The sequence below is a fragment of the Lethenteron reissneri genome, chromosome 29, assembly GCF_015708825.2.
Source record: "Lethenteron reissneri isolate LAM-NWPU_2019-01 chromosome 29, ASM1570882v1, whole genome shotgun sequence".
NCBI classification, from domain to species: Eukaryota; Metazoa; Chordata; class Hyperoartia; order Petromyzontiformes; family Petromyzontidae; genus Lethenteron; species Lethenteron reissneri.
The window spans coordinates 12,823,856-12,835,784 of record NC_083807.1 but is presented as its reverse complement, the minus strand read 5'-3'; the positions used below and the strand labels follow the sequence as shown (position 1 = coordinate 12,835,784).

The 11,929-nt window shown below is 44.8% G+C and overlaps 1 protein-coding gene across 4 annotated transcripts; it reads left to right on the top strand.

Moving 5' to 3' along the window:
* The first annotated feature begins 607 nt into the window (after positions 1 to 607).
* On the top strand, positions 608 to 11,550 carry LOC133349262 (XK-related protein 9-like). 4 transcript variants are annotated; one of them, XM_061562616.1, is made up of 6 exons: positions 608 to 696; positions 1,919 to 2,035; positions 2,633 to 2,817; positions 4,785 to 5,163; positions 6,734 to 6,936; positions 9,625 to 11,550. In XM_061562616.1, exons 4-6 carry the CDS (start codon positions 4,811 to 4,813, stop codon positions 10,455 to 10,457), a joined length of 1,389 nt encoding a protein of 462 aa, XP_061418600.1. In that variant the 5' UTR covers positions 608 to 696; positions 1,919 to 2,035; positions 2,633 to 2,817; positions 4,785 to 4,810; the 3' UTR covers positions 10,458 to 11,550. The 4 variants fall into 4 exon arrangements, with proteins under 4 accessions (XP_061418600.1, XP_061418598.1, XP_061418597.1 ...); XM_061562614.1 differs by lacking the exon at positions 608 to 696 and having other exon boundaries at positions 2,029 to 2,130; XM_061562613.1 differs by lacking the exons at positions 608 to 696; positions 1,919 to 2,035 and adding an exon at positions 2,077 to 2,501.
* Positions 11,551 to 11,929: the final 379 nt, after the last annotated feature.

Genomic DNA, 11,929 nt, shown 5'->3' with positions numbered 1-11,929 from the left:
CTCTGCTGCTGTAACTTCTTCTAATGCGAACTGCTGTAGCTCCTTACTATTAAAATTTCCCTCCCTTTATTAATGCTAATCCTACTTCCTCCCTTTATGACTGCTAATCATAAATAATACACGAGCATAATACGATTTTGAGACCTCCCCACCACCTACACATTCCACAAGTAGTGACTATTCCCATATCTGCATTTTCCATAAATATGCTAAATTCCTCTGTTGATATGTAACTTCCTTTGTCAAGGCGCTCTCCTCCTCTAACCCAGCTTATATATACGCTGCCAGGCTTGGCGGTGTTCATTCGGACGCTGCCTTTCCGACAGCTCTGTTCTTCACCCGAGGACGGCTGCTTGCGTTGTGGCCGAAACGTCGTGAGCATTTTATTGTATTATGTTTTATTTGTATTATTTTATTATTTCCCTTCTACGTGACTTTACCGAAAGAACCAAGAAGATGAATCCCTGCAGTCACGAAAGCTTTAAATCGAAATTCAGCCACGGAGGGTTTGTTTTTTTAAATGTTCCATTTGTCCATCAAGTATTCTCATTTGCTGCCACATGCTTTGTGCCCGTGAGCCGTCGAGGGAGATGGAACCCAAGGGGAATCTTCTGCGTGCGTCGGGTCTTGCCCGAGGTGTCGGTGATGTCTTTGTGAACTCCACTCGTCAGGGAAACGCAACGTCTGGCGTCTACGGTATGTCGAACAACTTCTTCCATTGAGATGAGCTTCACTGCACTTCAGTTTTATTCTTGCGTATTCTTGGCGGTGCTGCAATTTACAAGGATGCCATCACACGGGCTCGCTCGCTTCGTCACTACACCCACTGCCCGCTGATGTGCCGCCCTGAAAAATCACCCAACAAACTGCAACGCAGAAATTATGTTCAAAGATAAAGACCCATAGGCGGAGTTTGACTTCTTATATTTGGCGGTGTGGCAAAGGGGGTTCGCTTTGTCCTTCGCATTAGGAATCGCGGGTGCATTTGAATAATCTAAAATAGTTAATCTGAATGGTAAACTACTGAAAATAATTTAATTAAGGTGTTCAGTTTGGGCGGGGGGGTTGCCCCAACGCCCCCCCCCCATAATCCACCCATGCAAAGATCCCCCGTATAGCCTTAACACACTTTAGGGGCAAGTGCTGTCAGCGAGCACCTACGAAGGCCGGCACGGCACACGAGGGGGTGGGTGGCCAGCACCACGCCTGACCGCCTTTGTCTCCCTAGTGGCGATGTTTTAGACAACGCACCCGGTTACTCATTGAGGCTGAGTTAACCCAGAGTTCCACGTTTGCGCACACAAAATGAATCGCTCTTATGGTGAAACGAAATCTCAATGGTCAGTTGTGTACGCTCGAGAGAGCTCTGAAAGCCCACTCTAGAGAGGGTGTTTGGCCTACTCTTCCACGCGGGCCAGACGTCTTCGGTGAGGTGTGGTAGAGCACCCACACATTTACAAACGTTGCTGAGCGAACGACGTTCTTGTCGACACACATGAAACCCGAGTTTGCTGCTGCAATTGATCACGTTTTACTATTATTACTACACGCTTTTATTTAACTCACTCTGTCTGTTGTTGTCGTTGTTGTATCCTCAAATCTTGTAACTCAATTTTGACCCACTTCCCAATGTGGTATCGACTGCAAACTGGGTATACTTATGTCATACTGATGACAATACTATACTTTATCATAAACAATAAGAAATATATTTTTAAACATTATTTTTTAGATGTTAAGTTTCGGCTTGGGTCTAATTGCCCACGGTTAACTGACATTGGGTTGTAATTGGCCACGGCACCTTACGTTGTGGCAAGCTTCGGGGCCACTTCCTGGAGTCGTGGAGTTATTACTCGTACATTTCATAAAAGCGTGTTTAAAAAAAAGTTTTTTTAAATATTGCTTCTAATTTTCCCAGGCGTCTCTAGCGACATCTGTCGACTGCGAGTTGTGTTCGCTTGGGCCACTCGTCACCCCTATGGGCCGACACCAGCAACAGCAAGCAGAATTTGGCAGCGCGTGCGTTGCGTTTACAGTAAGTGCGGCATGTGTGCTCTGTGTGTGTACACGCCAGTGGCAAATCGAAACCACCGTGCTTCCTGATTTCCCTTCCTGATTTCCTCTGCCTTGGTTAAGTAACAGCAACTATCGCTCGCTTTAACACCCGCAGACGGTATTAGTATTTTTATAACAGCCATCATCATTTGCACGTGTGTGTATGTGTATGTGCGCGTGTTTGTGTGTGTATGTGTGTGTGTATGTGTGTGTGTAAACTACACGTGGGGAGCGGTGGTGGAGCGGTTAGCGCTGCGCTGCGCTACGAACCCGGTCATCCGGGTTCCATTCCCGCTCACGGCCAACACCCAGTGACGATTATCTAAACCGGTACCTGGGCCTCCCCTAGGTCGACTCAGCCTCAAAATAAGCACCTGGTGCGGTGTGTGTAAACATCGCCGCTGGGGGAGACAAAGGCGGCCGGGGTTCGTGCCGGCCTTCCGGAGGTGCCCGCTAACAGCACTTGCCCCGACAGTCTGCTCGTGCTACACTCGTGTGGGTCTTGGTTTCGTGTAAACGATATTTGACGAACGTCAATGCGTGACAGGCGCTCAACTCTGTTTCGTTTTACCAACAGCGCCGAGCTCATCGCCACGTGCTACACACGAATGGTCTCTCCCATGGGACACGGAGCTCGGGACGTGTGTGCTGGACCGCTGTCGACATGAACTTGGGAGACGCAACGAAAGTGAACGTGGGGGAAGATCGCGAGCTCGCCCAACGTCTCTGAAGACAAAAAAAAAGATCTCGTCGAGAAAGAAGGTAGCGAGGAAGGGGTTTCCGAGCTTTTGTTCGGCTCCCATCGAGTACCCACAGCGAGCCCGAGGTCATTCTGGGTAGCGTGTCACGACCCCGTGGGGTTTGTTGAACCCCGTGTTCTTCTTGTACTCGGAAATTTGAGTTGTTCGGATCCATACGGCGGAAACTATTTTGTTTTGGTCTATATGTGTTTCTCCCTTGTGATGGGACGTTGTGGGATGAATGTTGAGATTTAAAAGGGCCACGGGGTGACCACTGAGGTCTCCGTTGGTCTGTAATAAGTAGGCACCGATAAGGGGTTGACAGGTATGATCCTGTCAAAATATACGCTGTATATATATTTTTTCTACCTACGTGACTTTACCGAAAGAACCAAAAAGTATGGATTCCTGCAGTCACGAAAGCTTCAAATCATTTTGATTCTTGTTATAAGCGATATTTTTAAACACAAAGCCAACAAGTCATTTTAACCACATTTGTATTTAAGTAACAGATGTGTGTGTTTTTTAAAAAAGATGGATGTTAAACATTGCATGGGCAGACGAGATGCAGCATAATGTACATTTATTACGGACGGGGTGTACACAACAAGAAAGTTAGCATAATTAGAGAGAGTCAAGTTGCATTTCTTGGACACGTAATGGGAAAACAAGAGACTCAATAATATCACGTTCTCGCTTGTAACAAATCATCGGTACAAGAACAATTGGATGCAGCTGAGAGCACTGGATGGCGAGTTCTTGTTATAGGCTACTGCGGAACCACAATCCATTGTTGTACTGCACTCCTGTGACCCACCCCCCTGTGTTCATCCACCAACCCGCTGTGACCTGCGTGGTGAAGTATGTTCAAACCAAGGCCGGAATTATAATAAATATTAAAATATGCTCAAAATGTCCCCCCCAATTTCTTGATATAAAATAGATTTCCGTTTATATGATTGTGGTTATAGTTGTACTTTATTAATCCCTAATCTCTGCCATTACATACAATGAAACAAGAAAATGTAAAAAAGAAAAAACAGAGCAATGTAATACAATACACTATTATACATTATTGTAAAAAATAAATAAAAAGTCCATCCGCGGTGTTAGGCAGGAAATGGCAGGAAATTCGTTTTCAAATCTAGATTTTTTTTTCTGGGGGGGACCCCCAGACCCCCTGGAAAATTTGGTCCCCCCCAATGTTGACTCCATGGCTACGGCCTTGGTTCAAAACATCCACCCGCATGGCCAGCACACAATCCAAGGCCTTCTTCATCTAGCAGTGGATAGACAAAGATCTGTCCATGTTGGTGCGGAAGTGTTCACCCTCTACGCACATACACAATGCTCATGGAAGCACGCAATCTGTGCAGCAATCTTTTATTCTGAGTTGTAATCCTACACGAGTATACTGTACGGCATTGTAAGCAGAAGCATTCCCCGTCAATACTGCTCCCCCAAAGTTGCACAATTCCGGTGTCTGATGTGCAGCGTGCAGGAGAGGTCTTGAGGCAGTTGCCAAGCACACGAGAGAGTTGCTGATCGTTCGTTGCCTTTTATTGAACTTCCTTCGCACCGTACGTAGACAACCGTGCTAATCGGAGGTGCAGGGAGAATGACAACAAATTAAAGACAAAAAAAGCATTTATCAGGATATGAGTTTTCAATCTAGATTTTAAAAAAGTGCATACCTCCAGTGGCTGCCTGATATCGACAATACCCGCTGTGCATGATGGTCGCCCATCAACAACGTTATGCAGGATCAAACCTGCTTAGCTTCTGAGATCTGTGATTTGGTCCTGTTCGGGTCCAGGCTCCAACCACTCATCTCTATAAAAATGAATATTCCCACTGTCTCAGTGCAGCGTATTATAATGCTGCGGTTGCATTTAGACACTATACAAAAATTCAAATCACATTGCATTACTATCACCGTGAAGGCCTATGTTGTAATGCCCCCGCCCCCTCTCTCTCTCTCACCCCTAGCCACCCCAGCCACGTGGAGGTGCAGCATGGATCAGGGGCCCAGGAATGAGCAATGGACGCGCTGCAGATTTGGAGTGGAGTTAGCCACCACGGGGGTATCACTCGGAATGCTCGTTTTTGACATCTGCACCGACTTGCTTTTGGCCTGGAATTACCTGCACCGAGGGGAGGAACTGAATTTCGGCCTCACAATCTCCTTGATCATCCTTCCCAGCGTCGTCGTCCAGTTCTACAGTTACGCGTGGTTCGTGAGCGACAAGAAGAATGAGACAACGTGGTGGCTGCAGATGTGTGAGGAGGTGCCTGCCTTCCGTTGTGTCACCGGGAATAAGTGGATTCTCTCCATTGTGCACGTGTTGCAGATGGGTTTGTTCATGAGGTACGGAGGTTGGTACACACAGGCACACCGGGTGGCCATGATATTCCATGGCTGACAACAATGGTGTTCATTTAGTCAGCATTTTTTTTTTACCATAGCCTTCTTAGAGTCGACAACGACCTGCGGAATTTCAGTTCAAGCCATTCCCTTAGTCAAGTCGACTAAAGAAGTGGATAATTTAGTCCACTCTCAGTTATTAAATGTTGGTGAGAGGAGTGCATATTCTCTGTCCCATCCCAATATAAAGTCGGCTAATAATCAGTTTAACACGTAGGCTTTCGCAACCAATCCCCCCTCCCCCCCACATTGTGCAAGAGTGCAGAAGGGTGGTCAACACATCTACGCCTCTATATAAGGAACGAAACAGGAAGACTTCTCCACGAATCTGGCTGTCGTCTGATGAAGCTGGTTGTAATTACTGGCGAAACGTCGTACTCAGATTGTAAATTTTGTGGCTTGGCTCTCCAATACACCGGTGTTGCTGTACTAGTACACTACACTATACACTACACTATACACTAGTGCTGTACTAGTACACTACACTATACACTACACTACTATACACTACACTACTATACACTACACTACTATATACTACACTACTATACACTACACTATACACTACACACTAGTGCTGTACTAGTGACGAATTGGCACGTTCTGTTTACGTGACAATCCTTACTAGTTGGCTGTGGCGGGTTTAACGACACATTTATATATTTACGCGATCTAACCCAACAACCTCGATTACGGCTAATAATCATTCACCTCTTTTAATATCCAGTCTCTAGTAACGTTACTAAACTATATTAGTCTGCTTTTTCATTGAGACTTATTGATTTTGTCTCTTCATAGCGATGCTGAGTAGTCTTAGTGATTTTCACGCTTGGTATTTTCCGTCCGATCAAAGTCATTGTTAAATGAAATATTAAAAATACTTTCATGAATATTTCCTGCACTAATTTATTGAACAAAATTAACACGCAACTAAGTGCTTGTCATGATGCCATAACTGATTTTTTTTAAGACAGACCTGTTACACTTCTCTCAAGGTAACAATTGTGCACTTTCCAGTAAAAAAACATTACAGTATTTATATTCCAAAAGAAATAAAAACTTCACACTTTGGTTTGGCAGTACACGTTATCGAATTCCCTTTCACGGCCCCCCTGGGATCACGTGACCAATCCTTCACCATGCATACGTCTCTTGTTTTCTGTCGTGCGCTTATTATTTGGCCATTCATTGTAAACATCACATATACATTTCATGCATTGTAAAAAAAACACCCAGTATGCAGTTTATCTGGAGCGCGGTGCAAGCTAAAAGGTTACGTCTGTGCAGGCCAAGCAAACCAGTGTTAACACGTAGGCTTTCGCAAGCAATATTATCCATTAGAGTTTTGTTGGGTTTACTCTCCAACACACCGGTGTGTTGAACTAGTAACGGATTGGCATGTTCTGTTTACGTGACAAACCTTACTAATTGGCTGTGTCGGTTGGTGGCGGGTTTAGCGACGCATTTGTAGTAAAGAAGACCAGACACAGCAGCGGCATTGCTTGTGTTGCAGGGCCCTGTGCCTCATCTATCTGGGCGTCAAGGCATATCGGAAGCACGCAGCTGACGGAACCTGGGATCTGCTGACACGCTGGTGCAACCACCAGGCTGACCTGACCATGCTGCGCCTGTTCGAGACCATGCTAGAGAGCACTCCCCAGCTCCTCCTGCAGGTCCACATCGTGCTGCTGACACGTCAGCCCAACTCCATCCAGTGTGAGTCTCCGGCGAACGTCGAGAACGGCGTCCGTGAAATGTCTCGCGCTCATAATTCTGCTTTGCGTCGTGTGCCTAATGCTGCCATTGCCTGAACGAGCAGGGCACATTGGGCCGAAGTAACGAGGGCTTGGGGCAGGTCACAGAGTGGCAGAGGTTTCCCGCAATTCATGATCTGCCATTCCGCTGATGGAATCATGAATTCCGCTCCTGGGGGCATGGACATTCTATTGTGTATGTGGTGAACGTGACGGTGAATTCTGCGCTATTCCTGGTGCGTTCTACTACGTTCACTCTCCCAAAGAAGCAGAAGCTACTCCATACAAAAACAAACTTGTCGATGTGAAGCTTCTTTCGTGACTGCAGCAGGGATTCATCTTCTTGCTTCTTTCGGTAAAGTCACGTAGACGGTAAAGTCACGTAGAAGGGAAATAATAAAATAATACAAATTTTACATAATAAAATACAATTCTCACGACGTTTCGGCCACAACGCAAGCAGCCGTCCTCATTATTATTTCCCTTCTACGTGACTTTACCGAAAGAACCAAGAAGACAAAAATACACGTTCTTTTCTAAAGCCCTTAGTCAATCCACTGCTGGATGAAGGCCTCTTAACAACATTTTGGCATTGGTCCACTGCTTGTTTGACTATACTTGATCACACTGGTGAGTGCCGTTGGTGAAGTTGTGGGTTGGAGGGCCAGGAGCGGTTCAGATGCCACTTGTTCCGTAGTACAGTGCGCTAACCACTACGCCACTGTACCCGCATTAACCTCCCAGAAAAGGTTTCCACCGCAGCCACATAATCACATTTGCGAAATCCACGTTTTGATGTCACGGCGCTGTGGTGAAATCCTCTCTCCCTGGCCCTCGCCTGGGATTAGATCGCGTTCGTGCAGCGGACTTGCGTGTTCTGTCCTTTCCGCATTGCACGGTAATGCTCCGGACGGCTCATGACCTGCAAACTATTTGCTGACGTGTAGCGTTTTCTTCCATTCCAATACAGCTACATCTGCTCTCTTCACGAAATGCATCTCAGAAATTTTGACTGCTAGTTTATAAAAAAAACGTTACATATTTTTTTGTTGTACAACAGGGATGTTTTTTTAAAAACTTTTTCTACCAAAATAACGATGACAGAAACGTCACATGACACTTGAAATACAGGTTTATCAATATGCATTCTCAATGAACTCGCCAGCATGTCTGCACGGGTGTGCTATTTGGACAGAAAAAAAACGTACCATATGTAACTTCCCAAAAAATGATGTGCATCCAGCACTCAAATCACTTGTGCACGTTAAATTGGAACTTGTATGGTGCGTGGACATGCAACATTGATATTGTTGAATTACAATTTAATTCGGAATAGGTTTTACCCTTTCTGGCAATACAACAGTTGTGTTAAGATGTTCAAACACCAAAGAGAAACCTTTCGCCAGCAATGAAGTCTGCAGTAACGACACGTGCTTCTGGTGAACATGCAAACAAACATGCTCTGATAATAATTATATTGTCTTTGAAACTGATTGCCCTACACCAGCGACAGCTTTCTTCATGGCCCATGTCCCATCAGTGTCAGACCACAGATTGCCAAAAGGCGAACAACAAAAAGGCAATGCACGTTTCAGAGCATTTATAGCTCGGGGTGACAGCAATGTCATGGGATACCTTTATTGCCAACAACAAATTTGAGTAGATTAGACATTGGGCTGCAGTATTATGACATTGACATATGTAGCTCTGCTTCAACTGGCCTTCACAAATTATCCGAGCATAGCATTAACAGCTGATCATACACCAGAGGTATTCCTAGTGATGAGTGTGATGAATGTTTTTAAAGGAGATATTAATTCTGTATGTCTAATCCTATTCCAAACCCTTTCCACTAACATAAACATAATTTATTCGAGCAGACAATCGAATTGGAAGTTCAGCAAGCATGGTGAACTAAATGCATTCAATCCATAATAATGTGTTTTGTAAAGACTGATAAAAAAAATACTTGATTTATACAGTGCAACATGTATGTCCTGTATGTTGAACTTCTTTCGCACCATACATAGGCAACCGTGGTAATCGTAGGTTGTGGTTGGATATAAACATAGAATATTAATGTATGTATGTTGAACTTCTTTCGTCACCGTACGTAACCAACCGTGCTAATCGGAGGGGCAACTTAGCCTCGCTGCCGATGGCACCTGTTTCACGCATGGTAGTCTCCCCATCCAAGCGTGATCCAGGATGGGCCCTGGGCATTGACGTGGCCTAGCGGTGGCGCATTCACCGCTTTGTTGCAGAGATTCACGGTTCGATTCCAGTGGATGCCCTGGGTAAGACTGCGGGATCTATAAATCATGAACATATAGTGGACGTTAAAGATCCTGTGATGTCATTTGAAAGAGTAGGTCGTTGTGTGCCTGCGTCACGGTGCAAAATTAGAATAATTTAAATTACTTATTTTGACTTTACGTAGCAATAATTGTCCCATGCTGTGAAAACTTGGCAAGTCCCTCCTGTAACAGTCACGGAGCTTTGCCGAGTAAGCAAGTGTCATGAGTAACGAAACACCGCTTAGCTGCTGAGCTTTGATGATATTGGGTGCATTCTGGGAGATATGGGCTAAGGCATGCTGGCTTTTTTGTATAAAGAAACTAACCCTCTATTTGTGTGTGCCATTCTTCAGGTATCACTATAGTGGCGTCTTCAATAGCCATTGCCTGGACCTTGTTGGACTATCACATGACCTTGCGGAATTCTCTCGAGAACAAGGAAAAGCTGAAACTGTTAAGCTTAGCCTTCGTTGTGTTCTTATCGTCCAAGTACTTTTTGCTTTTATCCCAATTGCTCACACTCTGCCTCCTCACCGTGCTGTGGCCCTGGTATTACGTGATTCCTGTCTGGGTGCTCATTTGGGTTTTGATGACCCTGACGGTTTATTTTCACGAGACTGAATTCATGGACACTGGCTTCCAAGAGTTTGTCTACCGCTGCACCGTCGGCTTCATTCTCATTTTTTCTTTCTTCAACGTAAAGAAAGATGCCACTCGGAGGAACGTGATTTGCTACTACTTATTCACGTGTTTAGAGATTGTTGTGGCTGTAGGTGAGACGACTTGGCGCCACATTAGCACACTGATGACCACTGAAATCTGGATGCTAGCGATAGTTATTTCCATCGTTGTGGGTTTTGTACTCGGGATTGGGTTTATGTGTTTGTACTACGGCTGCCTGCATCCCACAAGGGGAAAGTACGGAAAGGTCAGCGTGTCAAGGAGCTCCAAAAACAGTTCCGTCAGCTGTGCGGTGGCGTACGACGAGGTCGACACGGGCTGTTGGCCTGGAGCCACTGACACCCCCAATGGAACTGACTCGGCATCGCCTCAGCCCCCAACAAACGGACACGGCGGCGGTGAATTACAACCTAGCGAGACGGGAGCGGAGGGTGGCCAGCCGCAAGGTACAGGCACTGCCCGGTCACGATCCACTTCCAGACTAGAGCGCTGTATACGGCTGTAGTGAACTCCATGGTGATGATGATGAAGACGTAGTTGATGATATAACGATGCTGGGAACTCAGCTTTGTGTTTCTCATTAAAAGCAGCTACGCAGTGCATTCCCTAGCCATGAAATTGCTTGCACTATAGTGTGTAAAATGTAATGACGCGGATGCAGAAACTAGAACAAATTATTATTTCATCGCCTGTATACAGTTGCAGCTACTCAGTGTATTGCCTTGTTCTGAAAGTGCTTACACCATAGTGTGTAAAATACAATAACGTGGACACAGTAACTAGAACAGGTGATTATTTCATTACCATTACAGTATACAATTTTATATTGCTAAGGTGTTGTGAAATTTGCTGCATATTCTGGTCTACAGTCAATGCTCTGTAACTACTCGAAAGTCCTGCCTTTTTCAGATTTCACTGTTTCAATGAGGAGCTGTGTGCAATGAATGTGACCAGTGACTGAGCAATGTCTTGGCACTTAACAATTTATCCCCTTTGCGATTAGAGCGAAAGTGACGTTGCTATCATCGACGATAAATGTTTCTGTTATATAGCAGATGATTCGAGGTTACATGGCTGCAATGCAATTTTCAATTGGCAATGGCTTATCTTTACTTTCATCAGACCTGGGGTCGATTATAATTCCAGTTACTGCAGCATAATCTGAAATCACTATATTGTGGCTGCGATTCGTGAAAAGTAACACAATGCATTTTTTTAAATTGACACCAGTTATGATCATGTTGGATTTAAGACATTGACACGAGTAACACGTTCATGCAGGCTCCTGTTGATACCGAGTATTATATTTAAAAACAACTCAATACATGAGTCCGCAACACTACCTTGAAAGGAAAAGGAAGTGTTATTCACAAATGTGTTGAGGTTTTATTGTGGTATTCGTGCTTGTGCACCACTGCAAACGAAGCAGTGTCATTAAATAATTCGCTACGTTTAAAAACGCTTAATTGTAAGAAGACATTTCAAACCTGTGGAGGGAATTTAGTATTTTTGTATTTGCTCATTTGACGTTCACACTTTTTTCCCGTAAAGTTAAGTGCTTAACCTTGTTCTACTGTTTGTTTAATAAGAAAAATAAATAAAAGGCTTTCACAAACCCTTTGTTTGGAGGTTGTTCGACCATACCTCACCATGCTGCTCAGTGACGGTTGCTGAAGGCGTGTGGAGACTCAAGGACCAGTTCAGATATCCCTGGCCAAGCAATGCTAGCCACGACCAGGTGTTCAACTCAGGACACCTGAATTGTAGCATCGTGCGCGAGCCACTGTGCCATGACTCCACGCCGTTCAATAATTGCATTATTATGCAGAATTTTTATTACATAAACCTTCGTGTATTGTAATAACCACTCTTGAACCAATGCTCTAACAACACTTATTACACTGGTCAACACACTTTTTCTGGCATTAGGTATTCCAACGGTTTTAAGGTAATTTTGGGGTGCTGATTCCAAATCTG

Bases quoted from the DNA above. Each gene is read 5' to 3' on its own strand.
- LOC133349262 (XM_061562616.1), top strand. From the start codon at position 4,811: ATGGATCAGGGGCCCAGGAATGAGCAATGGACGCGCTGCAGATTTGGA. The intron at 5,164-6,733 runs GTACGGAGGTTG...CTTGTGTTGCAG, and splicing joins CAGATGGGTTTGTTCATGAG to GGCCCTGTGCCTCATCTATC. The intron at 6,937-9,624 runs GTGAGTCTCCGG...GCCATTCTTCAG, and splicing joins TCAGCCCAACTCCATCCAGT to GTATCACTATAGTGGCGTCT.